At 32.9% G+C, this 27,713-nt stretch overlaps 1 protein-coding gene across 3 annotated transcripts in view; it reads left to right on the top strand.

The window, feature by feature from the left end:
- Positions 1-27,713, top strand: part of SRBD1 (S1 RNA binding domain 1) — a 172,236-nt gene that overhangs the window by 75,139 nt on the left and 69,384 nt on the right. For all 3 annotated transcript variants that reach the window (XM_036224031.1, XM_016142213.2, XM_016142214.2), the window contains 2 exons: positions 13,109-13,200; positions 19,754-19,836. In XM_036224031.1, the coding sequence (XP_036079924.1) occupies positions 13,109-13,200; positions 19,754-19,836 (175 nt within the window). The remainder of the gene's footprint in view (positions 1-13,108; positions 13,201-19,753; positions 19,837-27,713) is intronic.

Raw genomic sequence — 27,713 nt, 5'->3', positions numbered from 1 at the left:
GTTTATAAATAATTTGCTTTATGAAGACATGATTTGAATCATTTTTATATCTATTTTTGATAAAATCATTTATTACTTTTAGCATTTCACTGTTTATAATTGCAAATAAAGAAGAAACACCACTATTCAGTTTCTTCTAAGAATAAAAAAGTCTAAGTTACATAAATATATGCACATTTGGATTTGTATTCTAACATCTTTTGGTTTTTGTTGTTTTAATTTTCAAATGAAAATGTTGTTGGAATATGACTCCAGGTGTGCGATATGTTACATTAATATTACTTTAGAGATTGTAATTTTGCTTATAGTTGTCCTAAGTTTGAGTTAGAAAACTTGAACTTAACAGGAAAAATTTATTGGAGTTCTTTGATATAAAATACATTTCAGAACAACATCAAGTCACTTAACATTTACTTTGGAATGGAGACTTCATACTTAAAACCAACCTAGGGGAAATAAAATAATTTTAAAAGTTCTTTCAGCCATTGTGCAGAGTTACTGTTGGAGGTGATTGCCAGCACTGGGGAATCAGGAAGTCTGTAGTTTAAATTCTTCAGGATCAGATTATATCGCAGATTTTCTTTACACATGGTGTTAAATACATATTAAGTGACAGCTATAACTTTCTTTTCCTTTCTTACCTTTGGGAATCTCAAGAACACAGCTTTAGCTTTCTTCTAATTTGTGTTATTTTTATATTTCTTTTTAACTTTAGAGTATTACCTTTAAGTTATACTGTGACTAAATATCTATATAACCCTTTCACTTCCTTTTAGTATATTGCTTTTTTTTATATAAATACCTACTGGCCAGGATTTAAGAGTTTGGGTCAGGAAACTTATGAAGGGACTGGGGAGATATCATTACTTTTAGGTAAGATTGGACCAGGAGGTTATGTTTACTCATTTGTTAGTTTTAGGGTCCTTTTCTCCCTTGCTTATGATTTCATCTTAGCATTAAACACTGTTGAGATAAAATACATCTGGCAAAAAGGGCACAACTGTTAAGATTTAAAATTGCCAAGAATACCAAAAAAAAAGATATTTTAAAAGCTTTTAGAGCTTTGACGTGAGAATTGATTCCGTATGCATTTATTTTTAAGTTTTAGAGAATGTTCCATGATTTTAATAAGCATAATCTTTTGTGCTTTGGCTGAAGCAAAGAGGTTTTAGTGAGTATCATTAACCAACTAACAAAATTTAAGTATACTGGTTTATATTCTTGTTTTTTTGTGGAGTGAAAAAACTGATGGTTCTTTACAAGGACATTGAAAATTTGAGATATCTGTATCTGGCTTGTCCTCGTTCTGTTTGTATTTCAGTTTAAATATGTACCAAATCCAATTCCAGTGCAAATCTCATCCTTCTCATGTGTCTCTTTACCATTTTCATGATAGCAGCATCATACTTTGTTTTTACTAATGCTCGTCTTTGCTATATATCAAACCTCTTAAACACAAATTAGTTTTTATCCATGTTAATGGAAAAGAAAAAGTCCCTCTCTTTTTTAATAGGTAAAACAGAAAAACATGAGATGCTGGAAAGTCTGGAATCGAGTTAGCAAAGTGTGTAGGGAAAAAAACAGTAGACATAGAAAATAATTATATCAAAATAACTTGTTTTACAAAATAGAAGCCTACAGACTAAATGGCGAACAAGAAATTAATTAGAAAATTTTACTTTCATTTAATATTTATTTTATTTTAATTTATTTAATTTTATTTAACACATTTGATTTTCAAACTGTAGAATATATATGTGAGAGTACTTAGTCCTTATATGAATGTGGGACTGTGTTAATTGATATTTATTTTTATCCTTTCTATGCTGTGTATGTTAATTGACCTTAAAATAAGATCAGAAAATACAAAGATGAAAAATTAAGTCGTTTCACAGAGTTGAAGATTAGTACTTGCTGCTTTTTTAGAAGGCAAGACAAGGATAATACAGATTCCAGTGAATTGTTTTAGTTTGAAAATAGGCACAAGTGAATGGCAAATAAATAAATTTCAGTGAGATAGCCACAGGGAGCAAAAATGTTAAAGAGAAAGAAAAAAAATTTTCATTGTGAGAGAATTAGAATGTTATGCTTGTTCTAGATGCTTCCAGAGGTCCTCACATGAACACTATATTATTTTAAAATATTGCTAACTTGAATCCAAGTGAAGTCCTGGCTCTTGTTTGTGCTTTGTCTTTTGAGATATGGGAGGAAATCTGGTATTTTGAAGTATCCATCTTTGGCCCAGTGATCCTTTTGTATTTTCCATTAAAGTATAAAAACTTAAATGGTAATGAATTTTTTTTTCCTGTGGCTGAGTCATATCATTAACCATGTAAATCTCATCTGAGTGAATTCTAGTTTGTTTAGTTTCCGTGTCAGTTTTATCATGTTATGTTAGCCTCTGGAACAGAAATGCTTATTGATTGACCTTCACAAACAACTTTTAAGAGGCTCCAAGGCTTCTTATTATTAGGGAAAACCTGCGAAGAGATGATTGGAAGGAGAGGAGTGGGTGGAGGGATAGATATCTAAAGAGAAAGAAGTCTGGCCTAACAGTCCAGTGGCCAATTTTTTCTTTTTTAAGTCTTGGTTTCAAATTATCTTGATCTAATTTTATTTAATTCTTTGGCTCTCTTTTACCCCACAGATAAAATAAAGAGGGTACTTATACTTATGATCCCGACTTCTGTGTAGGAAGTTAGTGCGATTTAATAGATCTTAGAGCACTTTCAGAAAGTGTAAGTATTATGCAAATGCAAGAGATTCATATTATTTACTTTCCACTTGTAGATGAAGCAAAGCATTCCATGGCCATTGTCTTTTCTGCATAGGATGAGTTAGTCCGACCAAATCTCAGACACATAGAATGTGAACAGATGCTATTGCACTCAGTTATTTTCCTTTTCGTGAAAGCCTTGAGTTGAATGTTTGTCTAGGCGGCCAATCCTTGGCACCACAGCTTTGTTCTGATAGTGGCATCTGGCACTAGATTGATTTAAGCAAGTCTGAGGTTTGCTCTTTTCAGAATGTGCTCTCTAGGCAGCTTCTGTGTGGCTCTGACATGACCACATGCTGCTGCTGCCTTTCCTGCCTTCTAGCACCACATGTGAGGCTAAGACATTCTGACACCTGCCATTTGGAACCTTTACTTGCTGAAAAATGTCAAGATTTTCAGACAAGATGAAGACAGATATAACTGATCATTCTTCCTTTTCTCAGGAATAGGCTGAGGGCATTTGTTCACAGATGGATGAATTGCCAGAGTTCTATTTGTTTTGAGAGAGCCCCAAACAGATTTTGTACAGAAGATTTGGGTGTGTTTGTTTATATTTTCTTATTTCCTTGGTACCTATTTGGTGTGATACAAATTTGCTGTTTGTGTAAGCAAAACTTTTAGTAATCGTAGTAATTTTTTATTTATTTTTAATTTTATTCTTTTTTGCATTTCACTAGATAATAGTGAGGTTTGGGGGGAGTTCTTCTTATTCCTCATTTTTATTAAGAACCTCACTAGGAAATTGTAGATTTTTGAGAATGGGCTTGTGTTATGGTCATATTGCCATGTAAATGCACACACTGATGACTGTCAGATCTTAAACTGTCAGGAGTAAGACCTCCTATTTGAGGTCCTTTACTGCTTCTCCTCCTTTTTCCACTGAGCCATCCTACTATTCTAGGACCAGAGGACTGATTGGTAAATAAAGGTCAGGAGAAGTGGTAACCAGATGAGTTTGTTCCCCCTAGTAACTGTATCTAACCGATGAAGGGACTTGAACTCTGGTTTAAGAGAAGGCTTAAAAAATTTATTTTATTTTCCTTATTCTTCTCTTTCAGTCTTATGGGTTAATTTATAATTGGTTGCGTATGCTACTGAGTAAACTTGTTCCTGTTTCTCATCTCATAATCTTTATCTTCGAACTCAATTTCAGTGACATCACAACATCACACAGATGATGATAGCCTAATTTGGTATAATTTGGGAGAGATTTTAATGACTCTAGTTATTTTGAATTCCAAAAAATATAAAGAGGTTGGATGAGTTGCCCTATAACTTACTTAATTGGGAACCAGACTATTTTGAGAGACTGTGGATCACATGTGAAACTCTATCCTCCAACATCTTTTTGGATAGCTCCTAAAGTGGCTTTAAGTGGCTCAATGGAAAAGCAAGGACATATAACAGGATTGTTACTTGTAGTGTCATTTATGAAGACTAGTAGAAATATAAAGTACATCTCCAGCAATTGGAAGGCAATGAAGACTAATGGCTTTTATGTTATCAACAGGATCCATGAATTGGAACATAAATATTTAAAAATATTTTACGGTGGAAGCCTGGTAGTTCTTTAGTAAAAAAAGAAAAAAACTTCTTGCTTCAGGTCCTAAGTTAACTCAAATTATATAAAGAAGGATTTTTTTTTTTTGCAAATTTAAATGGATTTTCTTCATCTTTTAACTAGATCCTTTCTATTGTTATAATTTTTCCATAGGTGCACAGATTGTGTGTTTTTGGTCCTGGTTGTAGAAATGGTGTTCATATGTTTCTTTATATTTGCTTTTTTGGCATTGATAATCTTCAGGGAGTAAACATGTAGTATTTTGGGTTTCACCTTGGAAATGAATAATCTTAATATTGTTTCTATTTGAATCAAACATATCCTATATATCTTTGAGGTATGTTTCATATATTTTCAAGTTACGGTCCTACAAGATTTGAATTTTAGCTATCTTTAGCTCCTCTTAATTCAAGGCACAATAGATTTTCAAAAAAGAATGGACCGTACTTATATATGAATTATTTTAAAAGGCCATGAAACAAAGAAGACTAACAAAAATCAAAATAAGTTAAATGTATCATAATATGTTCTTTTCTCTCGTTTCTACTGTGTTGGACCATTTCTCTTTATTCCCATTAATTTGTAAAGCGGGCATATTTCTCAGATCTTTTAAGTGTGGTGTCAAAAGCCATAGGACTGACCAGTGATTCCGAAAACGCTGGCTCAGCAGTCCGTGTTCTTTAGTGCCAGGATGCCTTTCAGTGTTTCCAGGTGATAGCTCAGGCCTATCTGCAGCTGACTTTATTTCTTCCATATTAGTTGCAAATTCTCCTGGGTAAATACGTTTAGGATAATAGTTCTCCTATTATCCTAAACAAAAGGAAATGCAGATACTTTGAGTGACATTTACATATTGCTTATGCTGATGGAAACCACTAAGCTGTCAACATTTTTCAAGGGCTCAGTATATGTATATATACACTTAATTTTTGAGGCTTTAGAACAGTGGTTCTCAAAGTATAGTCCCAGACATCATCAAAATTTAAAATTTTGTGTTTTAAAAGACCATTAAGAGAATAAAAGTATAAGCCAAAAATTAGGAGAAAATATTTGCAAATCATATATCCAATAAAGGACTTATATTTAGAATATATTAAGAACATTTAATATAAATTCAAGGAGACAGACAAGCCAATCAAAAATGGACAAAAGATTTGAGTAGATATTTCACTAAAGATTAGGAAAGGCCAACAAATACGTTGAATAAGTGCTCAGCATCATCAGTGATTAAACAAATGTAAATTAAGCTACAAGTGGATACCACTTAATAACCGTTAGAATAGCTGTAGTCAGAAAGACAGACAGTAAGTAACAAGTATCGTCAAGAAAATGAACAAACTGGAGCCCTCTTTCTTTGCACCTAGAGTTTCTTAAAAAATTAAGCATAAATTTACAACCGGGATTTTAACTCTTGGGAGTTTATCCAAGAGAAATGAAACATATGTCACATAAAGACTTGTAATGAATGTTTATTACAGCATTATTCCTAGTACCAGAAAACAAACCAACCCAAAAATCCATCAACTGGTAAATGGATAAACAAATCTGATATATCTATAGCAATGGAATACTATTCAACAATGAAAAGGAAGTGCTACTGCTACAATGTGGATGGATCTAAGAAACAGTATGCTAAGCAGAGAAGACAGAAAAGATCACATTTTTATCTTTCTATTTATATAAAATATTTAGACAAAGTAAATATTGAGAGATAGAAAGTAGATTAATGGATACCTAGGGCTAGAGATGGGAATGAGAACTGCAAATAAGCACAAAGGATCTTTTTGGGACGAAAATGTTCTGAAATTGGATTTTGGTGATGGTTATCCAACACTTACTAAAAGCCAGTGACTTTTATACATTTAAGATGGGTGAGTTTTGTGAAATATACACTATACCTCAACAAAAACCTTAAAATATCTGTTCCTGAGACCAGCAGCATCAGCATCAGCAGTGAACTTACAGTAGTGGGAAATGCAAATTCTCACCATCAGTGAAGCAGAAATTATGGCAGTGGTGCCTAGCAACCTGTGTTCTAACAACCTCCAGCAGTTCTAATGTAGGATCAGGTTTGAGAACCTTTGCACCAGAATCAAGGAAAGGAGATGTGTGTAGTTTTTGGTACAGTTTATGCATATTCAGTCTATCCTGTTCCGGTAACTGGAGGAAAGGTTTGAATTAAGGACTGTTGTTGTAGAGTTAAAGAAAATTATAGAGCAGTGGGAGTAAAAATAAACTAGCCTTTCATGTTCTTGATATGTCCCCATGAGAAGCTTTCTGATTGTGATGTTTGTGTACTGCATATGTTAGTAAATTCCTGGGTTCTTTTAGGCTTGCTGTTACTTAACGAACATAGCATAAACAACTTCATTTGCCATAACGACAGTGGAAGTTTAGATCCTTGAAAGGAATTATTGCTCCTAAATATTTACACAGTATAATATAGCGGAGCCAGAAATGTGTAGTGATCCCCAAAAAAGTAAAGATCTGGCCATAGATAACAAAGTAAATGGAGCAGCCAGCTGAACCGAACAACTCAGTCTCTTCTCCATCTGTTCAGAGTACTTTTAAACCCATGATTAGAAAAAAGGGTTGATTTAGAATAGTTTTCTAATGCGTGGCATGTGCTTTCAAGGTTGTACTCCGCCTGCCTGCCCTACCCCAGCCACCCCCAGCAGGATCTAAGTAGCCAAAAGAAGTTCTGAAGGTTAAGGCTGCTTCAGGAAAGGGCTTGGAAATCCAAATTGGAGGCCGCAGGTTGGTGAATGTTATTAGATTAAATTTACAGATAGGGTCTCCCTTAACTGCAGGATGATACCTTCTGCAGATATGAGTTTACTTCTGATAAAAGAAGAGGTTGGGTGGGGGTGGGGGGTATAAAACAAATGAAAGAGAAGGGAGAAAAGGGAGTAGGTAATGGCATGAAAATCAATAAATGTATATCATGTATTAGTGGAATTCACCGAGATCATCAACAGTAATATTTAGAAGACTATAAGGGAATGTGGCACAAACCATTGTTTCTAAAACTATTCAGCTGTAGTTAGAAAGGACTGGGCTATCAGTTTCTTGCAAAGTATATCTCAACTTCTGTCTCTTTTAAATTATTATTAACTTCTCGTTTTCTCTTTCCCTTTGCTTTTGTGTTGTTGTTTCTTAAAGCTATTAATAATTGATATTATATTATTGAGTACTTATTGTTAGCAAAATGTTAGATTTTCTCCTCTAAATTGGTAATTCTGATTCTGACTTCAATTATTAGATGGGCAATAAAGGAATAAAATATTTTGCAATAAGTTTCATTCTAAGAAGTCTATGCCATAGCAATCTGAACTCCTCATATTTATTAGTAGATAAGCTTATTTAAGCTAAAAAGAAAAATAACATTGAATGGGTAGAAAAGACAAAATGAAGCAAACCCTCTGTTTGGTAGACATTTTAAATTCTTTTTGGCTTGTTATGGGTCCTCTCTGTGATTATTATTGTATCATTGTAGACTTGTTCTCTTGGGAAAATGCTCATCTTTTGAAAGATAACTTAGAATTTTTTTTAAGCTGTAGTAATTGGAGAATTGCTTCTAATTGGTCTTCCACCAGATGGGGCTAGTGTTATATACTTGGTAAAATCCTTCAGAAAAACTGGTGTATTTTCTCTCTTTTTCTGTTTCACCATATTTTTGCCTATCATGTCTTCTTTACACACACTACTTTCCTGGTATGCTATTGTATCTTTTATGTTACGAATAGTGAACTGACTATACCTTGGTGATCATGAGGGATATCTTGGGGGATAGATTCAGAGGTCAAGGACTAGGGGAAATTTAAAGATATATAATATGTACTTTCTTATAAAATTTTTCATCATGCATTTGCTTCTTATCTGATTATGTGTACAAATTAAGAACTTATTCTTGACTTTTCTGCTTAGCCACCTTTTATGTTATAACAGTGTCATAAAATGTTATTGTTTAGATCTAGAAGCCATGTTTAAGAGGTTACTACAAATGATACGTTTACTCACATTTAAGTTCAAAATAACTTCAATAACTTTAAAAGAAAGCTTGGTTCAAAAAAATGTTGGCCATTATGTGATATTGAATTTCCTGGCCAATTAACAATTGTCATTTTAAACTTAAATTTTAAGTTTTCCTGTTTACAAGTAAATATTACATAGTTAGTGAAAAAAATTTAAATAAACTAGAATGCAGTTAAGGGACTAACTCATATTTAAGTACTATTAATATTATATTACATAACCTATTTTTTCTCTGGCATATACCTATATTTTAAAAATATGAAAGTAGTTTCATATCATAGTTTTTAAACCAGTTTTTTCACTTAGTATTTTACAATAATCTTTAATGATAGTATAGTTTTTAATTTAATGAACCTTTTAATTATAGGCATTTTGCTTTTCAGTTTCTTTCAGACAGTTGTGCTGTGATGAATAGGGCTTTTTAATTTTTTGTGTGTTTTTGAATTTCTCATATAAATCCTTAAAAATGTAATAGTTTATTCAGAAAGAATGCATGTTTTATGACTTTTGATCTATATTTTCAAATTACCATCCAAAAAAGTGTATAGTTTAGACATCTTTAACAGTAAATGATTTTGCTTGTTTCCCTGAATCCTTATGATCACCAGATTACCCTAGTTTTTAAAGTGACCAAATATTGCTCATTTGTGATTCCCGAAAATAGTAATTTGTCACTAAATAAAGGAATTGAAAATTGTTTTGATATTTTCTTAGATATAAGCCTTATTCTTTAAACATTAAATCCTAGAGTTTCATTTTTGGTGATTTGGTTTTTGGTCTTCTCTCCTGTCTCTAAAATACAAACAGCTATTCTTTCATACTTGAGAATATGTTATCTCATAAACACAGCAAAGAATTTAGATCTAAATTAGTTAACTTTTTTAGCACTTTCTGTTACTCATTTAGGTGCATATGAATATTTTGCAGTCTGAAAACGCGGAAGAATGGTTTTAGATAAATTACTTTTAAAACTTCAGTGAACTCCTATGCATTTAGCAAAGGTGTTATTTAGTACATATTTTTTGGTGGGAAGAAGGAAGAAAAGCAAGCTGCTAGATGTTGATAAAGCTTAAGGAATTCTAGTATATACTTTTGTGAGGAATTAAAAACGATCAGTTTTTATTAGCTTAAGCAATATATCCTGGCTGATTTTTGATATTTTACTAAAAAACTGTTTTTATTTAAGTAGATAACTTTTGAATTAATTCTCCCTTTAACATAAGGAAGCATGTGATTTATTTTAAAATAAAAAAAATAAAAAGGTATTTTAACATTTGGGAAATGGAGAGAGGGCCTTGAGGAGATTCATACAGAGGTTTCCTGTAAGCTTGTAAACGAATGTGAAAACTATTAGCCCAATAACTTGAAAAAACAAACAGCTAATTTTCCTGTTTCATGAAAAGTCTGCCCCCATCTCAGTTTGGTAGTAGAAATTGCCATTCCCTTACTCTCAGAATGAATAGTCATTGTAAGCAAACTACTTGTAAATCTGGTTTTAAAAGATTCACCAACATTCAATCTGTCTTGGTAAAAGAGACTTACAAACTGTAGAATTACTAAGTCCGAAGTTTAAACATTTTTTTTAAAGTAAATTATATTGATAAATGATCAGATTTTTGTAACATTGAATTTTACTTGAAATAATGAAATAAGTATTTTTAACTTACAGAGTTTTTGTAAAAAATTTAATGAATTTAAAAGTAACTGAATCTATATTGTGGGCATTTTATTTGCTTTTTAGCTTGTATTTTTTTTTTTTAATAAAAAAGACTTAGACCTTAGAATAGTGCTGAATGAGATTAAATGTTTTAAAAAGTACCCATCTAGTACTAGAGAATTAGCACAGTAACACATAGATCTGTTAAAATGCAAGTCCAATGGTAACTTCTGAAATGTATTTTCATATATTTAAGGTTTGAGATACCGTATGTATCTATTTGTCTAAACTAGCAATTTGAAGGGGCTTAAGAGTGCTGTAATAATCTCAAAACCTTTGTCCAGTTACAACAATGTCAGTTAAATATCACCCAAATAATAAATTCTGCTTAGTCTTATCTACTTTATGGAAAAATAAATAAAATAATCTAAAGTAATCGAATTGCTAAGATTATGAACCTCATTTGTTTATAGAAATGTGTTTTATGAAATATAAAACTTAATTGTTAAATATCTGAATTTTTACTGTTTAATTTTGCTTTTCTCAATATATTAGAGTTAATTGGAATAATTTTTAAATAATTTCTCAATAAATAGAAAGTGGCTTATAATATCTAGCATACTTTCTACTGAATGTCTATTCTTGAACTCCAAATAAGACTGAAAAAGGGGGGGAGGGGACATAACTTTTGTTCTTAGCAGCTTCTCCTGGAAAAAATCATCACCACTACCAGCTTGATTTGTTTCATTTAATTCTTGCCACATATACTTCTTAGATCCTTATATGTTTTATATTGAAGTAATCAGTGTTGAGGTTTTTCTGTTCATTTAGATTATTTAAACATTCTGATCTGTGCTTAGTAGTGAACTGTTTATTGAATCCATGCTATCTAATAACTAAAGCATATGAAATTTACTGCATTTTGTATTGATTTAATATTAATGTTAATCTAAAATCTTTGGGTGCAGTGTGTCACATCTGTTTTGTATTCCTCAGTTTAAGAGAAGTGGCAGTATGGTATTTGGAGGAATATTTATTATCTGAGTGTTTTTCTTTGCAACAATTTCCCTTAGCCTATTGAGAATTATAACTTCCAAGAGACAGTGAATCACCCAGCAAATTCTCAGGTACCCAATTGTAAAGGCCACAGTTAATTGAAATTCTTATTTACCATTTAAGTTCCCTTTGCTTAAATAGTGGTGATTTTGGAGGCTTCTGGCAATGATAGTAAATAAATCCAGTGAGATTTTTAAAAATACTCTTTTAATAATAGGTCCAGCTTGCACTTGATGGATACTCTGGTTTTTCAGGAAAAAACTGTTTGACTATTGATTTGTGTTTGAAACCAAATTTTTCATGGCTAGTGATTGAATATTCTTATACCGTGGTGGGTTCTTAACCTTTTGTGAGGCAATGAATTTTTTAAGTAATCATGAAAACTATAACCCTCTTTTCTAGAAAAAAGGTATAAACACAAACATTTTGCATACTTTTTAAATTAATTCTGCCTCTCCCTGCCCAGAAGTCCAAGGAACCCAGGTTAGAAAGTGCTACTGTAATGGAAATAAAAAATCACTGCTAGTATGCTGTCTTTAACATCATATTATGTCACACTAAGAATTTTTTTCAAGCTTTATTTGACATTGCATTTTCTTCTCCATCATCATATGGTAGAAGATAAACATAGTCTAACATTTATTTTGGAGAAAAAGCACAATTACCTTTTAATTTTAAAGTCAGTCTCTGAGATTGTAGAACATATTTAAACTTCTTTATGCTTTAGGTTCTACTTTAGATATGTAAGAAAACAAAACTCACTTTACCTTTTAATCAAAATTGAAGGCAGAAAAAGAAAGAAATGCGTTCCGATGGATCTATTGTTTAAGAAAGTAGTTCTTCCTTAAAAAGATGTTGCATTTGTTATTTAGCACAAAAATATAGATTTTCATTTTAATGAGTTGTGAAGCTATTCAGAAGTTACTTGTGCTGGTTAAGAGCTCATTCTTGAGAATCAAGCAGGTTAGGGTTCAAATCCAGCTCAGTTGCTTACCAGTTTTATGATCTTTGGCATATTACTTATCTGTTAAAAAAAAAATCCCCCCAAAATGATTAAATGAGGTAATGTCTGTAAAAGTGCTTGGTTTTGTGCTTTGAGCAAAGAAAGGGGGAGAGGTTTCTAAGAGTGGATTAAAAATAAGCACTAACATGTTTCTGCTTTTGAACCTTGACACGTTGATGGTCACTTGGTAGAGAGCCATAGGTAATTAAATATTTAGGATAGATAATGTTTCTTTGCACATTGTCATAAAGACCTCTAATTTTAAAATATTTGATAAACTGTATACATGTCAACTACCAATCAAATGTCATATGTAAAAGAGTGTTCCCAGTGTGCTTTCAAAAGTATTTGGAGCCAGAGAAGAAAGGAAGAGGGTGATATGTATGATGCTTTCATTAACTAAATGATGACATTAAATGGCTTAACACCTGTGTGAAGAGAAATATTCCATGTTTACTAAAAAGATGATATCAGACCCTCTTGTAAAGAAGAGGGGTAATATCCTGTCTGATCCCTTTCCTTTTCACATTGTGGTGATTAATTATAATCAGGTAATAATAATGGAAGTGCTTATGGCAGTGGTTTTTATGTATATTCACATACGTGAATACACATGTCTGTATGTTTTCCAAGATGCTTTAGAATGACTGATTCAGATGGAAGTCATAGATGTCAGTCAGTAGTAAATTATAAACACAAGAGAAGCTAAGTATATTTTGAAATTTTTGAAGTTGACATCAGGGGGGAGTATTATTGTGTTTGTCTATAAATTATCTCATTACTGCTTACAGAAAACAACTGAATGAATTTATTATGGACTTAAATTTGTGTCTTTCCTATGAGAAGAAAACAAACACTGCTTAATCGCTTTGTGTTAAAGAAAAATTAAATTCTATAGGTATCATTGAAATAGAAAGAGCACTTTTTCCTGCAACTTTTATTTTCTTACCTACTCTTATTATTTTCTGTGACCAGACAAAAAAAATCGGAAGGTGATATTCCCCTTTTCTTTCTTCTCAGTATTGTCAGTGAGGCAGGAGCATCCATCTACAGTGTCAGCTCTGAAGCTAACAAAGAGATGCCAGGACTGGACCCTAATTTGAGAAGTGCAGGTAAGAAGCTTGGCACCATTCACAGAAGCCTGTGATTGTGACAGTTTAGACTTGTTTTTGTAACAAACAAAATATTTAAATATCCAAGAAAATTTAGAAGATATATATTTATGAATAGGCATGTTAGAAAGAAGTGGTTGGTTGGAATAATAATTGGAAAAGAAAAGGAAGAATACTGTTTATAAAGAACACAGCATAGTATTCCAGAATGAAAAATTAGCCCAGAACATCTTTAGTAAAATTAAATTCTAGAGAGTTAACAAAAACAATAAATACTCTAAGCTCCCTGCTTATTAAAACAAAATATTTATTATAGCTTTTTGTTGGCAAAAAGTAATATATTAACATAAAACTATTTATAGTCAAATGTATGAGCCTGCACAGGCTTTCAGTTTATTGCTAAATATTTGTCAAACGACCAGTTTCTCTTTTGCTAATGAGGATTATCAGTGGTATATTGTTTAAATCAAGCCTGTTGTGATTTTAGTTGTATTAAGTTGCTTTGATTTCTACAAGGTGGAAGAGTTAAATTCTTGTGTGTGAAGAAATTAAGATACTTCGATACTTCTAGTAAATGTAATTGGTATCACAAGCAAAATATTAGTTCTGGCCAGAGTATTTTTCTGTGTAATATAAATATTCAGACTACTTTGTTAGAAACTGACTTTTTATTGAATTTTTTTCCTTAAGTATTCTCATCAGTTTTATCAGGTATTCTTAAAATCTATACCTGGAGATGTATATTTGAAGGGTTTTTTTTTTTGGTTTTATTTTTTTGCATTAATTTAAAGCTAAAAACTTCTTTCTTATATCCAGAAAAGCTTGTAGTTTCTCTTCAGTTTTTCATTCCATGAAATAGTCCCTATCTAAAATGATCTTCTCAAACTCAAAACCCAACTCAAAATCTTGCTTCTTCTGTGAAGTTTTTACCTATTACCCCAGTTCAGTATGGTTTCTCTCTTCTTGCCATGTACTTTTTTGATACTTGCTTTGTAATAATAATAATAATAATAATAATAATAATTAGATATAGTGATCATAGTAGGAGCTGCTAATACTAATCTTTTTTAAGCACCTAATATATGTGAAACATTGTGATAAATGCATTACCAGTATTATTTTTTTAATCCCACTTTATAGATGAGGAAACCAAGGCTTAAAAGGCTTAAAGAGGCCACATAGCCAGTAAGAGTGTGCATAATATTTGCATACTTCTATAATTCACAACTTCCCAAGTTGGCACTGAAAGGTAATCTTCGAACAGGGCATTGGAAAAACACGTTGTCTAGGAGGTGATGGTCCTTCAGACTTCCCACTGTCATAGTATTATAGATGACACAAGATTACTACAGTCCAATAAGACCCTATGAAAATAGGAAATAATAAAAAGAGGAATTGGTATCTGTTCCTAAGTACTCTGATTTCAAAATCCAGCTCTGTCTTCACTTTGTGATTCACTGCAGGTATGCATTGCTTCTGTGTTTCAGCTTCTGTCTATGGGGCAGTGACTGCATTTGATTCATATTAACTCAAAACATCTATCTAGACATTTTGAGTCTTCAGAATCTAGTCCTGGAGGCAAATATTGAAAGAAGCTGAGTCTCCACTCTTGCTCTTTTAGGGCCCACTTCCTTTTCAATTCCTGTTTTCCGAATGTGAGTCTTTCCCTTTCCCAGTGATTGATGCCAGGGATGACTTTCTACTTCATTTGAGATCTGACCTACCTGTGGGTGTGAGTTTTACCTTTCATCCCTCCATGAGTTTACTATATCAGAATATAACAGAAGCTCAATGTTCATACAAGTGTTAAACATATGTAAGAAAATAACTTCAAATTACTACATCTTCTTGACCAGTTTATCAACTTATTGAAAACAGAGTTTATCCTTATATATGCTTATATTCCCACATAATAGATACATTATACATAAGAGGCATTTAAATTGGATGGGGAGACTAGTAGATAGATGGCATTAAAATGTTCAGTGTAGATTCCTGATTTAAAATGGAAAATTGAGTATACTTGTTATTCCTTCATTTCTTTCTGAACTATTAAAATCACAGTAACCTGACAGAATAAAGACAAACTCACTAGGACAAAGAGAATGGGAGAGGAGATAATAGCAACAGTTTCTAAGCTGGAAAGCAGATGACTAAGTACAAAGTTATCTAACCAACTTAAGCAGATTGAATACTAAGACAGCATTGTAGAAAACAGCAAACTAATCTAAAATAGATCACAGAAACCGCATAGTATTTTGGGAGGGCTGAGAGTGGGTCTAAAAGAAGAGGATTGATTGAAGGTCTGTTTAAAAAGCAATTACACCAAGTTAAACATTGAATATCATATAAACCAGCAATTCTCTTCTTAGGTGTATACTCAACAGAATTGAAAACAGGTACTCAGAAAATGCTTGTACACAAATGCTCATGGCAGCACTATTTACAGTAGCCAAGAGCTGGAAACAACCCACATGTCCATAGCAGATGAATGGATAAACAAAATGTGACATATTCATACAGTGGAATCTTATTTTTAGCCATAGAAAAGAATGAAGTACTGATACATGCTACAACATGGATGAACTTTGAAAACATGCTAAGTGAAAGAAGCCGAACAGAAAAGGCCACATATTGTATGATTACATTTATATGAAACATCCAGAATAGGCAAATCTGTAGAGACAGAAAGCTGATTGGTGGTTGCCAGGACTAGGGAAAATGAAAAGGGAGGCTTAATAGGTACGTATTTTTTTTTTTTTAAGGTGATAAAATATTTTTTGGAACTTTTTAGAGGTGATGGTTTGCACAACATTTAAGTATACCAAATACCACTGAATTGTACACTTTTAAATGGTTAATTTTATATTATATGCATTTCACATCAGTGAAACAGAACCTCCCATTGTACACATTTCGAATAACTTTCCTTCTTCCACCTTTGCAGAACACTGGAGATTTATTCTCTCAAGAGGGTTATATGGAAGATCTCTATACTGGAGGACACAGGTTGTACATGAGAGTGGGGATACCTACTGAAAAAAGAAAGATTAAGTAATTATTTGCATGCTGTCATAGAGATCTTAGAGAGTACTCAGTCCTCCCTGCAGAAGATTATGGGATTCAGACCAGCACAAGAGAAAACACCTAAAGAAACCGCAATCGGAGAGTTCACAAAGATTGGCCAAATCACCATATAGTGAAGGCCACAGTTGACAAACCTCGAGGTTTTGCATATTTTATTTTTCTTACAGGCAACACACACACACACACACAATGAATGGGTTCTCCTTGATATTTTCTTATTGGTTACTGATGGCACATGGTGGAACATCAATTTTTGCCTGGGTGTCTTGAAACCAGCCCACTGATTGAAATCTTACTAATTCTGACATTTTTTCAGTTGACTTGTTTGGGCTTTCTAGGTAGACAGTCATCATCTGTAAATAATAATAATCTAGTTTCTGTCTGTTCAGTATTCTGTCTGTTCAGCCTTCTTTCTTTTCTTAACCAATTGCATTCATTAACTAGAATTTTCCAAACCATGGTGCATAGTAGTAGTGATACAGACAAATATTGATGTCTTATGTGAGCAAAATAGTATTTGTCATATATTTAGATATACTGCATTTAAAAAATACATAATAGCTTCATTGAGATATAATTTACATAGCATACAGTTGACCCTTTTACAGTATGTCAGTGTTTTTCAGTGTAGCTAGAATTGCGCCATCACCACCACTATCTGATTTCAGAACATTTTCACCACCCCAAATAGAAACCCCATATCCATTAGCAATCAGCCTCCCTTTCCCTCTTCTCCCCAACCCCTGGCAAACACTAATCCATTTTCTGTCTCTGTGAATTTGCCTATTCCGGATATTTCATATAAATTGAATCATTACAATACGTGGTCTTTTGTGACTGACTGGCTCTTCCACTTAGCATAATGTTTTCAAGGTTCATTCATACTGTAGCATATATCAGCACTTCATTCCTTCTTATTGCCAAATAATTTTTCATTGTATGGGTATATCACATTTTGTTTATACAGTTATCAGTTGATAGATATTTAGGTTGGTTTCGCTTTTTTGCCTATTATGAATAATGCCACTATGCACATCCATGTACAAAATTTTATGTGGACATATGTTTTCATTTCTCTTGAGTGTATAACTAGGAGTAGAAATTTTGGGGGCACATAGTAACTTTATATTTAATATTTACCAGAAGTCTTTGACTTCTGTTACTATGCTTTTCTCACCATTCATCCTTTGTCTCTTTTACTGTTTTCTTTTTCTCTTTTTTATCTTGAAATCTGAATGTGCCCCAAGTTTTGGGTCATGACTTTCTCGCTTTTCATGATCTTTATCAGTAATCTATTAACTCCCTTTCCTTGAACTACTATCTGTTTCTTACTTTCAGGAATCTCTTGTCAGCCTGATCATGCTCAACCTACACGTATTATTATTACTGTCTATTGCATAATTCTCTTCTTGGTTATCCTGCTAGCAAGAAAACAGCACCGTCTCTCCAAAGGCTGGGCATTCTGCTTTTTAAATTCTACTTTAAACAGTGTCCATCTTCCTGCCTGCCATCTCTTCCATGCTTGAATTTTTATGCTGTAGAAAGTGAACAGCATCTGAAAGGGAAATATCTGTTCTAGAAATACTAGAGTCTATGTTGCGATTGTTTACTGGGGACACTGTAACTCTAGAGTTCTGAGGACTTATTGTAGAATTAATATGTCACCTAGAAACTGTTATTTCCAGTCCATTGTTGCTGCATTTAGCAATATTAAGATGAACAAGGGAGACACTAGCAGTGAAACAGTGAGAAGGGCACCAGGTAGGTAGAAAATAGTTTAAGACCCTTGTGTGTATTTTAGAAATTTTAAAATATGAGAATCTACCAACATTTATCAAATTATGCAATTGCTCTATCCAATTCTTAAGTTTAAATTTTCATACTGTGGGTTTTCCTGAAGGGTTTGATTTGAGAGATATACCTATTATTAATATCCTTTTATCGAATTTTTAATACTGCCTTCCTGCATACTAAACATTCTGATGCCTTTATCCTTAAGTTGGTTTACTGTTGTGTGGTGTTGTTGGTTTTTTTAATCAATAATGTATTTGGAAAATGCATGTATGTATTTGAAAATTATCCTTATTGCATTATATATAGATAAAGGCTAGACTAAAGAAATATTTGCTTTTAGAAAATATCAGGTGGTGGCATGTATTTACAATGTGTAATTATAAAAGTGGTTATTAGAAAAAAACATTTCTTCTGTAACTTGCAGTGCTTTGCACTAATTAACCTTTTGTGAGGTGTATGTGCAGGCCTTGGAATCCCTATCTCTTCTGTGGGCAAAATAGGCAGATTGTATAACACCAGCTTATTGTTCTCTAAGCTTGCCTTATAAGCTGCCATTTCATGATATGTTAGGAGTAATAATGGAATATGTGAAAAAGACTTGAATGACCATGCAGTGAACTTGGTGTTCACAGTAGATCTTACCTCCGATGAGAGGTAGTGCAAATTAGTGACAGGAGAATCTGGCCATCTCTTGTAAGAGGTGGCTTCTGTTGCCAGACCTTGAAAGGTCAGGGGATTCCTTTGATTTCCTTCATTTAATGAATTTATATTTTATCCAACCTTCTATATGAGTAGGTAGATTAGTTTTTATGTATTTAGAAAATAAAAGCTGTTCATATGTAGGGACTTAATGTAAACTATGCTCCTTGGAAACAAAAAGAGCTGCCTTTAAAAGTATCCTTAAGATTCATATGAAATTTTTCTCTAGCTAGATCTATCTTATAAGCTAAATTAAATAGGAAATTTTGTTAACATTTGATAGAAAAGAAAAAGATGACAATGAATGATGACCAGGTAAAATGACACAAGTAAAGGAATATTTGAAGTTAATTTTCAAGTCTCTTGAACATGAATTATGCTGGTCAGGATGATTAGGATTATGTGTGTGTTATGAGACAAGCAGTTGTGACTCGGATCACTTCAGAGAGTAATCTTGCAATCATATTCAAGGCAATACAAGTGTATTTACTAGCCAACTGACTTGGTCACTGTTTGCAGTAACATGATTTCATCATTCACTTGTCATTATCAGGATCTAGTCCTAATAAGCATATTTGACATACAAATGTGTATCATGTTTATAATAAAGCAGGATTATATAAAAGTAAAACAGATACCTAATTGTTCGTTAAAGTGTGAGCTCCCCTACTATGCTGTATCTGTACTTAAAGAATACACAGGTGATTAAGTACAGCAACTAAATGTTTTATTTATTCTTTCACATATATAACCTGTTCACTCTATTTGTGTTCAGGAATGCCTAGTGGTTCTGATAGCATAATTAATCTTGAAATTTTACATTCACTTTTTGTGTGAAATTGTTGGTCTTTTGGGGAGGATATAAAGAGGGATAGATTTAAGTACTTGTGTACTTGAGGAAGTAGCATGACTAATCATCTGGATACTGCTTTTCACGTTAAGACATACTCGTTTTCTGATTCTGTTTTTTCAGTTTCCATAGCAAGACGCGTACAAGATCCATTAGCTGAGCTGGTGAAAATCGAGCCAAAGCACATTGGAGTTGGAATGTATCAGGTAAAGCAATGTGTATCATTAATTTATGAAACCCATCAATACAAAGAGCAATACTCAAACTTGGCCTACTAATTGTCATTGGGAATAGATTCTAATTTTCAAAGGTTATACAGTTTGTAGGAAGGTAGTTAGGAGTTGTAAGTTATTAGGGAACGAAAGGATTTTTTCTTTTCTGTGTTTATGGTTTTGATCCAGACTTAGAATTGACTGTAGTCAGATTTAAAGACTTTTGGCACATTTGATCTTACTAGCAACCTAATCTAGAGAGCCTTTTCTTTTAACATCATTATAAAAGTGGAGAGGTTATGGGACAAGAGGGATATGTTGGCTCTTTGTGTAAACTAGTATGTGCTATTGGTCTTTATCAGTCTTTCAGAAAGAAGCCTTAGGTACCTACTGTTACCTTTTATTTTTCCATTCCTATTTGATTATTATAGTTAGTTTTTGGTCATTACCCAGCATGAGCTAAAAGCTTTCAATTATTACTTCGTAGTAGTAAAAGTAGTTATAGTGCTTGTTGTTGTTATTACTGTATTTTCAATTCTTGAGGTTGTGTTTATTGGGCAATTGAGGACAGCACGACATCTTGAAAAAGTGAATCCATGTTGTCCCCAAAAACCTCGAGTTGTATTACTTTCCTCTTTGATGAAAGTTTTTCTTAACCTGAAGTAGAATATTACCCTCTGTATAATTTTCATGATATTTGAGTTATAGGTACTATACTTTATCTAAAGAAATACTACATTAGGTCATGGAATCTGTGACCACTAGAAATAGAAGAGACCTTAAAAATCATACAACCCTACCCACTCATTTGACAGAAAAAGAACTATGTCCTAGGATTTTACCTAGAATCACACTGGCAAAACCTGGAGTAACCTGCCATCTATTAGAACTTAATTGGGAGTGTTCCCATTTTATAGAAAGTTAGGCTTTTAACTGGACTTGTTCATTTGGGAAGGGTAGTTACTGAAGGGACTGAACTAACTACATATAAAAATGTCTAGTATCTAGAGTACAACTCTAGCAGTTTTACGGTGTAGGCATTTTAGGTGAAGTTATGGAATGCCTCAGCAAGGTAGTGGAACAAACAAAAGGGAAAGTCAAACTTACAGAACCCAGGCAGGCTAATAAGCAGTTGGCATCTAAAGGTCTTTAAGTGAATAGCAGAGACCTAGTCTCCAGATTTGGATTCAGAGATAGCATTTAGTATGAAAAAAGTGGAGATATTTTCCAACAGCAGTGGGAAGTGATGGAAGAGTTTAAGCACAGGGATGACATGATCTGATTTGCATTTTTAAACGTTTACTCGGGCTATGCTGGGGAAAATGATTTAGAGGGGAAGGGGTGGAGCAGTAGGACCAGTTTGAAGGCTATTACTTACCTCAGGTGAAAGATGATGGTGGCTTGGAAAGAAATTAATGGCAGTAGAATTGGAAAGAAGTTAAATCTATTTTGTAGGGATTACTTGTTGTAAGCGATAAGTGAAGGAAAGAAGTTTTAAGAATTTACTCCAAAGGTCCTGGTATGTGGATGATGCCTGAGTAGAGCAGATTTGCTAAGGGTTAGGTCAGTAATTTCATTTTGGACATATTAAATTTGAGATACCTATAAGAAATCCAAGAAAAAATGTCAAATAAGAGCTGGAGATACAAGTGTGGGATTTAGAGAAATAGCCACGTTAACATTGGAGTAGAGGCTAGCAAATAATGACACCGAGAATGGGATCAAGGTAGGCTAAAAGTTCATAATATTCTTTAACTTCATTACTACCACCACTGGCATATTTACAACTGCAAATTCCATAAGATAAAGTATGCATATATATCTGTACCTATGTAAACCCACATTTATATGACTAAATTGATAATAGCATGGGAAAACAAGAAAGAGTTTCATCAGTAGATGGAAATTTCAGGTGTTTCTGAAAGATATTATGCATGAGGAATCAGACCCATGGAAAAATAAAACCTGATGGACCACATCTCAAAATATATGGATCAATAGTGTTCTCAAGCAAGAATCATATTCAAGTAGTGGGGAGGGGCCCTATAGTATTAGGTAAGGAGGTATATATAATGTGGGTAGGTCTGCAGTAACCCTTTCTGCAATATACTGCGATTCCAAACTAAAGCACTGAGTGTAACACAGAGGCCACCAGAGACTGGGAGATCCTCAAGTAGCCTTTTGATTATCAGGAAGCTCAAGAAGCCCCATCCTGGCAAGATAAACTCCTGAATTATATATGACACCTAGCACCATATCTCATATTTCCCACATTACCACTTGAGGAAGATAGTGGTAAACAGAAACAGCATACACAGACAGCCAAAATAGGGACTCTGAAATAATCTTGCTACCAAGAATCACTAAACATTTAAGGAAAACTTATGATAGAAAAGTGAGGCACCAAACTTAATAAGCAAAAAATAACACAACGAACAGTCAGTAGACTTTGAAATAAGTAAGATTAATATTCATAGAGAGACAAGAGAGGTTATTGCATTTATCAAACAAACATGGGGTAGGATGAAATTAAACCAACCTTAGAATTTAAAAATATGATTGCTGAGATTTTCAAAACAAATAGGATAGAGTAGACACAGCTAAAAGCAAAATAATGAATTGAAGACTGAGCTAAGAGATTCTTTAGAATGCATCTTACACTGAAAAAGATGGAAAGCATGAACAAAAAATCATACGTAGAAGACATTCTAAAGCTTTAACATTCATCTAATAGAAAATTCAAATAAATAAAGAGAATGGAGGGGATTATAATCATGGAAAGAATAGGAGAAAATTTCTCCAAACCGAAGACAGACAAGTCTTTTGAAAGTGCTGTAGAAGAGAATCATAGAAGACCTACACTCACATGCCATCCTGTGAAATTTCAGGTTTGCGGCCATACCACCCTGAACATGCCCCATCTCGTCTGATCTCAGAAGCTAAGCAGGGTCAGGCCTGGTTAGTACTTAGTACTTGAATGGGGAATTTCAGAATGCTAGCAATAAACAGAGACTGATTAAAAGCTTCCAAAGAGCAAACATATATTATCTACAAAGGAAAGAATCAGATTAACATCAGCCCTATTACGAGTTTAAAAAAAAAAAAAAAGTGATAGAAGATAGAAATGCAGTAGTTTTGACGTTCTAGGGGAAAATATTTTGAACTCATAATTCTGTATTTAGGAAAAGTAGCAAATCAGTGTGAGAAGAAAATAAAAACATTTTTAGGCCTGTAATGATTTACCTTTTCTGGTTGTTACATACCTTTTTTGAAAGTATTGTTTATGGAAGTACTCCTGACCAAAAAGTGGAGGAGGGGACCCAAAGAATGGAAGGGCATGTCACGAGGAAACAGTATTGAGTTAAGGAAACAGTAGAGTTTTGCAATACACAAACATACGCAGTAAAAGGTATACAGAGTTGAGTCTCATAGTTTTCTTATCTATAATGTTAATCTTTAAATATTATCAATCTGAATCAAATTAGTTCAACATGGGAGGGTAGAAGAAAAAGAAATGATAAAATATTTGTTTTTTTTTCCAAGAAAACGATTCAGATATAGATTAACTCTGTAATTTGTTAGAAAAACATAATCTGAAATATATGAATAATAACCACAAATAGAATATTAACTATAAATTATGACAGAAAAAAGTTTATCATCTTAACCAAAGGCAGAGAAAAGAAAATAAGCAAGCATAGTAAATAAATGAAATATATGATGACAGGAATAAGTATAGGTAATAGGTAAAGGTTAATGGGTTAAATTGTCCTATTAATAGAATCTCAGACTTCTAAAAATAAAATATAGTACTATATGTGCAAGAGATACTTGTAAAGAAAAAAGCAACCTCAATATTAGAAATTTGAAGAAAAAATTTCACATGAATGAAGAAGAAAGTCATAACAATGTTAATATCAGACTAAATAGAATTTAAGGCAAAGTGCATCAAACAGATTAAAGAGGGATGTTGCAGATTAGTAACAGATTCAGTCTTTCAAAAAGATATAATTGCCCTGAACATTCCGTATTATCTAATACCATAGCTCCAAAAAATATGCGATATTAAAACTTCTAAAAATTAGAGCAAGAGACAAATTTACTTTTTTTCTGTAGGAGTCTTAATAGACCACCACATATTAACACACATATTTTTAAAATAGCCTTTTTGAGATATAATCACACACCATACCTACATGTACATACATACATAAATTCCCCCACTTAAAGTGCACAGGTCAATGATTTGTAGTGTATTCCTAGGATTGTAAAAGCTGTTGCCACTGTCTAATTTTTTAACATTTTCATCACCCCAAGAAGAAACCATTAGCAGTTGCTCTCTATCACTCCCTCCTTCCCTAGCCCTAGGCAACTACTAAGCTATTTTCTGTCTCTATAGGTTTATCTCTTCTGGATATTTCATTTAAATGGAATCATATAATGTGTGGCCTTTTGTGACTGGCTTCCTTCATTTAGCCTAATGTTTTCAGGGTTTATTCATACTGTGTCACATATCAAACCTTCATTCCTTTTCATGGGCAAGTAGTATTCCACTGTATATATATAGATAACTACATTTTTTATTATTAAGGTTTTGGTCTGGTTGATTCGTACACATTTGTATGTGGGTTTATATAAAACATTTACATAAAATACATAAAGAGCCTCTATAAATCATTTATCATAGATGAAATACAAATTTTATCAGAGAAACCCAAATTAAACAAGGGGCTGTTATATCAACCTAACAATTGAGTAAAGTTGTAATGAAATGATAAACATCTTAAACACCTGTACAAGTGAGAAGGATACAGTGAAATGAGCATTCACATACATTGTTGGTGGAAGTGCAAATGGTCACTTTTAAGCAAATAGTCAATACCTAATGAAGATGCACTTTAAAAAAAATGCATCCTTTTGACCTGGTAGTTCTCTCTTTAGGGATCTCTTTTAAGGCAGTAATAAGAACTGCTAATTGGATTTATATACAAGTTTGCTGTTGTAGCAAAATATTGGAAGCAACTGTAATAGAAAAATAGTTAAATTAGTTATGGTATATTCAGTTAAAATATTATATAGCCATTAAAAATTTAGGCTTTCAAGGAGCATTTAATGACATGAGAAATTACTCTGGATATACTGTCTTTAAATTGCAATAAAATTATTGATACTGTTTTTAAATTGCAGTAAAATTATTATTTTTAAATCATAGATATACATTTGCACTGAAGAAAAAAATATCTGGCTGATGACTGATATTTATATCTTTGTTAGTCTGATTAGGGATTTTTATTTTCTTCTTTTTAACTTTTTTTCCCCAATCCTTTCATCATGAATATGTCTTAGAAAAAATTTGTTGTAAAATATAGATCCATTTCCATATCCCAGCCAATGAGCCACTTAATCTTAGGTGTTGATAGAATAGACTTCCAATACAACCAGAGTGGGACTGAATTTCTTTTCAGTTGGGACCTCTAAATGTTTTTATTATAAATGTAATACTTATATGTATTCTGAAGCTGGACAAACATTGCCGACTTTAAAAATGAAAGCTGTTCAAGGAAAGAATGTTAAATAGATGAAATAATAGAAGCTACAATATTATTTCAATAGAAACAAATACTTTTGGTTTAATAACAGCTAAAATGCTAAAGACAGCACTCCAATCCTTGTCTTAGGAATGGGGAGAGCTGATTTTAAAAACACATGCCTGTCATTATTTCTGGAGAGAGAGGCAGCTAGTGTGGTCAAATGACAACATATCCCTAACTGACCCCTAAAGACTTTGCTGGAAAGTGGCTTGGTGTTATTCCCAAGAAAACACTCCAGGGTGAGAGCAGGATGATGCAGGGCTGGCTCCATTGGGTTCTCTGGGACATGGGGAATGGTGGTTTAGCTTGGCCTTGTCATACCCTGAAAGCACAACTTAAGTCAGTTGGATTTACTTGCTGCTTATTTCTTCTTTGGACAGTTTTTAGAAACTTCTATACTCATTAACACCTCTATTTGTTAATGAGATACACAGTAAAGTAAGAAAGACAGAACAGCCCTCTTTCTTCCTTTTGTGCCTCTCTGTTAGATCATTTGATGATGTTAGAGAATGAAATGGTTTTCCAAAATGAGGTTTTGGAACCCTTAGTGGATTTTCTATATCCAGGCCATCTTTATTCTTCATTATTTTGGATAATGAGGAGTCACTGTAAAAGGAAAATAATCTTTCCAGCTGAAATTTTTTATGGTAAAACCTTAAAGGTGGGAATTTGTATTTTTCTTCTTCATTCCTTGTGTGGGATCGGTTCTGGGTAAAAACAAAAACAACTCTTCAGTGGCGACATTACTCTGTTAAAAACTTTTTTGTAGCTATAGTTAACATGTAGGAATTACAAAATGTCGTTTTAGTTTTGGTCTGTAAAAGGTAATAAGGTTCCTCATCTGCCCTATATTGTTTGCCCGCATTCTTTCAAACATTTTAATCCCTTAATTATTTGTATTGTAGAGTGGGATATAGAAAAGAGTTTGCCCCATGGATATTCACTTAGGTGACTTTTACCTGGATTTTTGCCCCTTTTATAAAGCAATGTTTTGAAATAGATGAAACACAAAGGTGAAACACAGAATTGTTCTAAAAATCAGGCATTGTTCAAATGAGTGAGTTCCTTGCCAGAATGTTTTTACAATCTTGTCCCTTATCTTTCTAGTCCCGGAATACAGGCTATACTTGAATCTGCTTTACTGGGTATTATGAATGAAATTCAAACTTAGCCTTGCAGTTCAGGTATTTCATTTCATTTGTGACCATAACTGAACTGTTTCTGTAACTGAACAAAAACAAGTAATTGACCTTGACTGGGAGTATAAACTAAACTCATCTATTAAAATTTGCTAATTATTTCTTAAACTTGAAGTTTTTAAATTTCTATTCTACATATTTTTTTCACTTCCAAATGAATTATGCTTCCTGCATTGAAGTATTTAGTTTTCTCAGGTTCTTAGAAATCACTGACAGTGGAATAAGCCATGTATATACACACACTCTAGTTTAACACCATTACTTATCTTTGAAATAAATGTGAAATGTTAGTATGATTTGAAGAAACTTTTACCAATGATACCTTAAATTGCTAACAGTGAAATATCTAATTTCCTTTATCTTTTGTTTGCTTACTCTTTGTATGTCATTGACCTTGGACGTTGAAACTAGATCAATTTCAGTTTCTAGTTAAGTTCACCTTCTAGTTTTGATATATCAGCACAGAAATCACTGTTAGGATTTCTAAAACTTAAGGTATTTTTACAGTGTTTAAAACTAGTAATTATGGAGATTGAAAAAAAAATTAAACATGACATTAAAAATACTTCCATAAGGGAAAAGATTAATAAATTCATTACATTAGAATCTAAAAACATCTTTGAATCAGAAAACAGTATATAGAAAATCCACAGACAGAGAGAAGGTATTTGCAACATATATGATCTGTAAAGGATACTGCCTATATAAAGGCCTCCTGCAAATCAAGAGAAAAAAAGAAAAACAATTTAACAGAAAGTAAGTAAGGGATATAAAGGCAATTGACAGAAGAGGAGACAGACACAAAAAAGTATAGATATGAAAAAAATCACTAGTAATTGAGGAAATGTGAAGTAAAGCCATAATGAGAAACCTTTCAGGTTGTATGTGTATTTTGCTATTTGAATGTTAACAACCATGTATAGCACTGGGGATCTTGTGCATTACTTGGAGCATCTGGTGCAGACTCTTTGGGGAGTAATTGGAACTTAGTATAGTTGGAGGTAGAAATTCTCTTCAACTCAGTAATTTCGTTGCTAGATATACATAGCCTTGAAAATTTCTCTCACATGTGCACACAGAC

This window comes from Rousettus aegyptiacus, unplaced genomic scaffold (genome assembly GCF_014176215.1).
Source record: "Rousettus aegyptiacus isolate mRouAeg1 unplaced genomic scaffold, mRouAeg1.p scaffold_m13_p_7, whole genome shotgun sequence".
Lineage (NCBI taxonomy): Eukaryota > Metazoa > Chordata > Mammalia > Chiroptera > Pteropodidae > Rousettus > Rousettus aegyptiacus.
The sequence above is the reverse complement of the archived record's forward strand: the minus strand, read 5'-3'. Positions and strand labels throughout refer to the sequence as shown.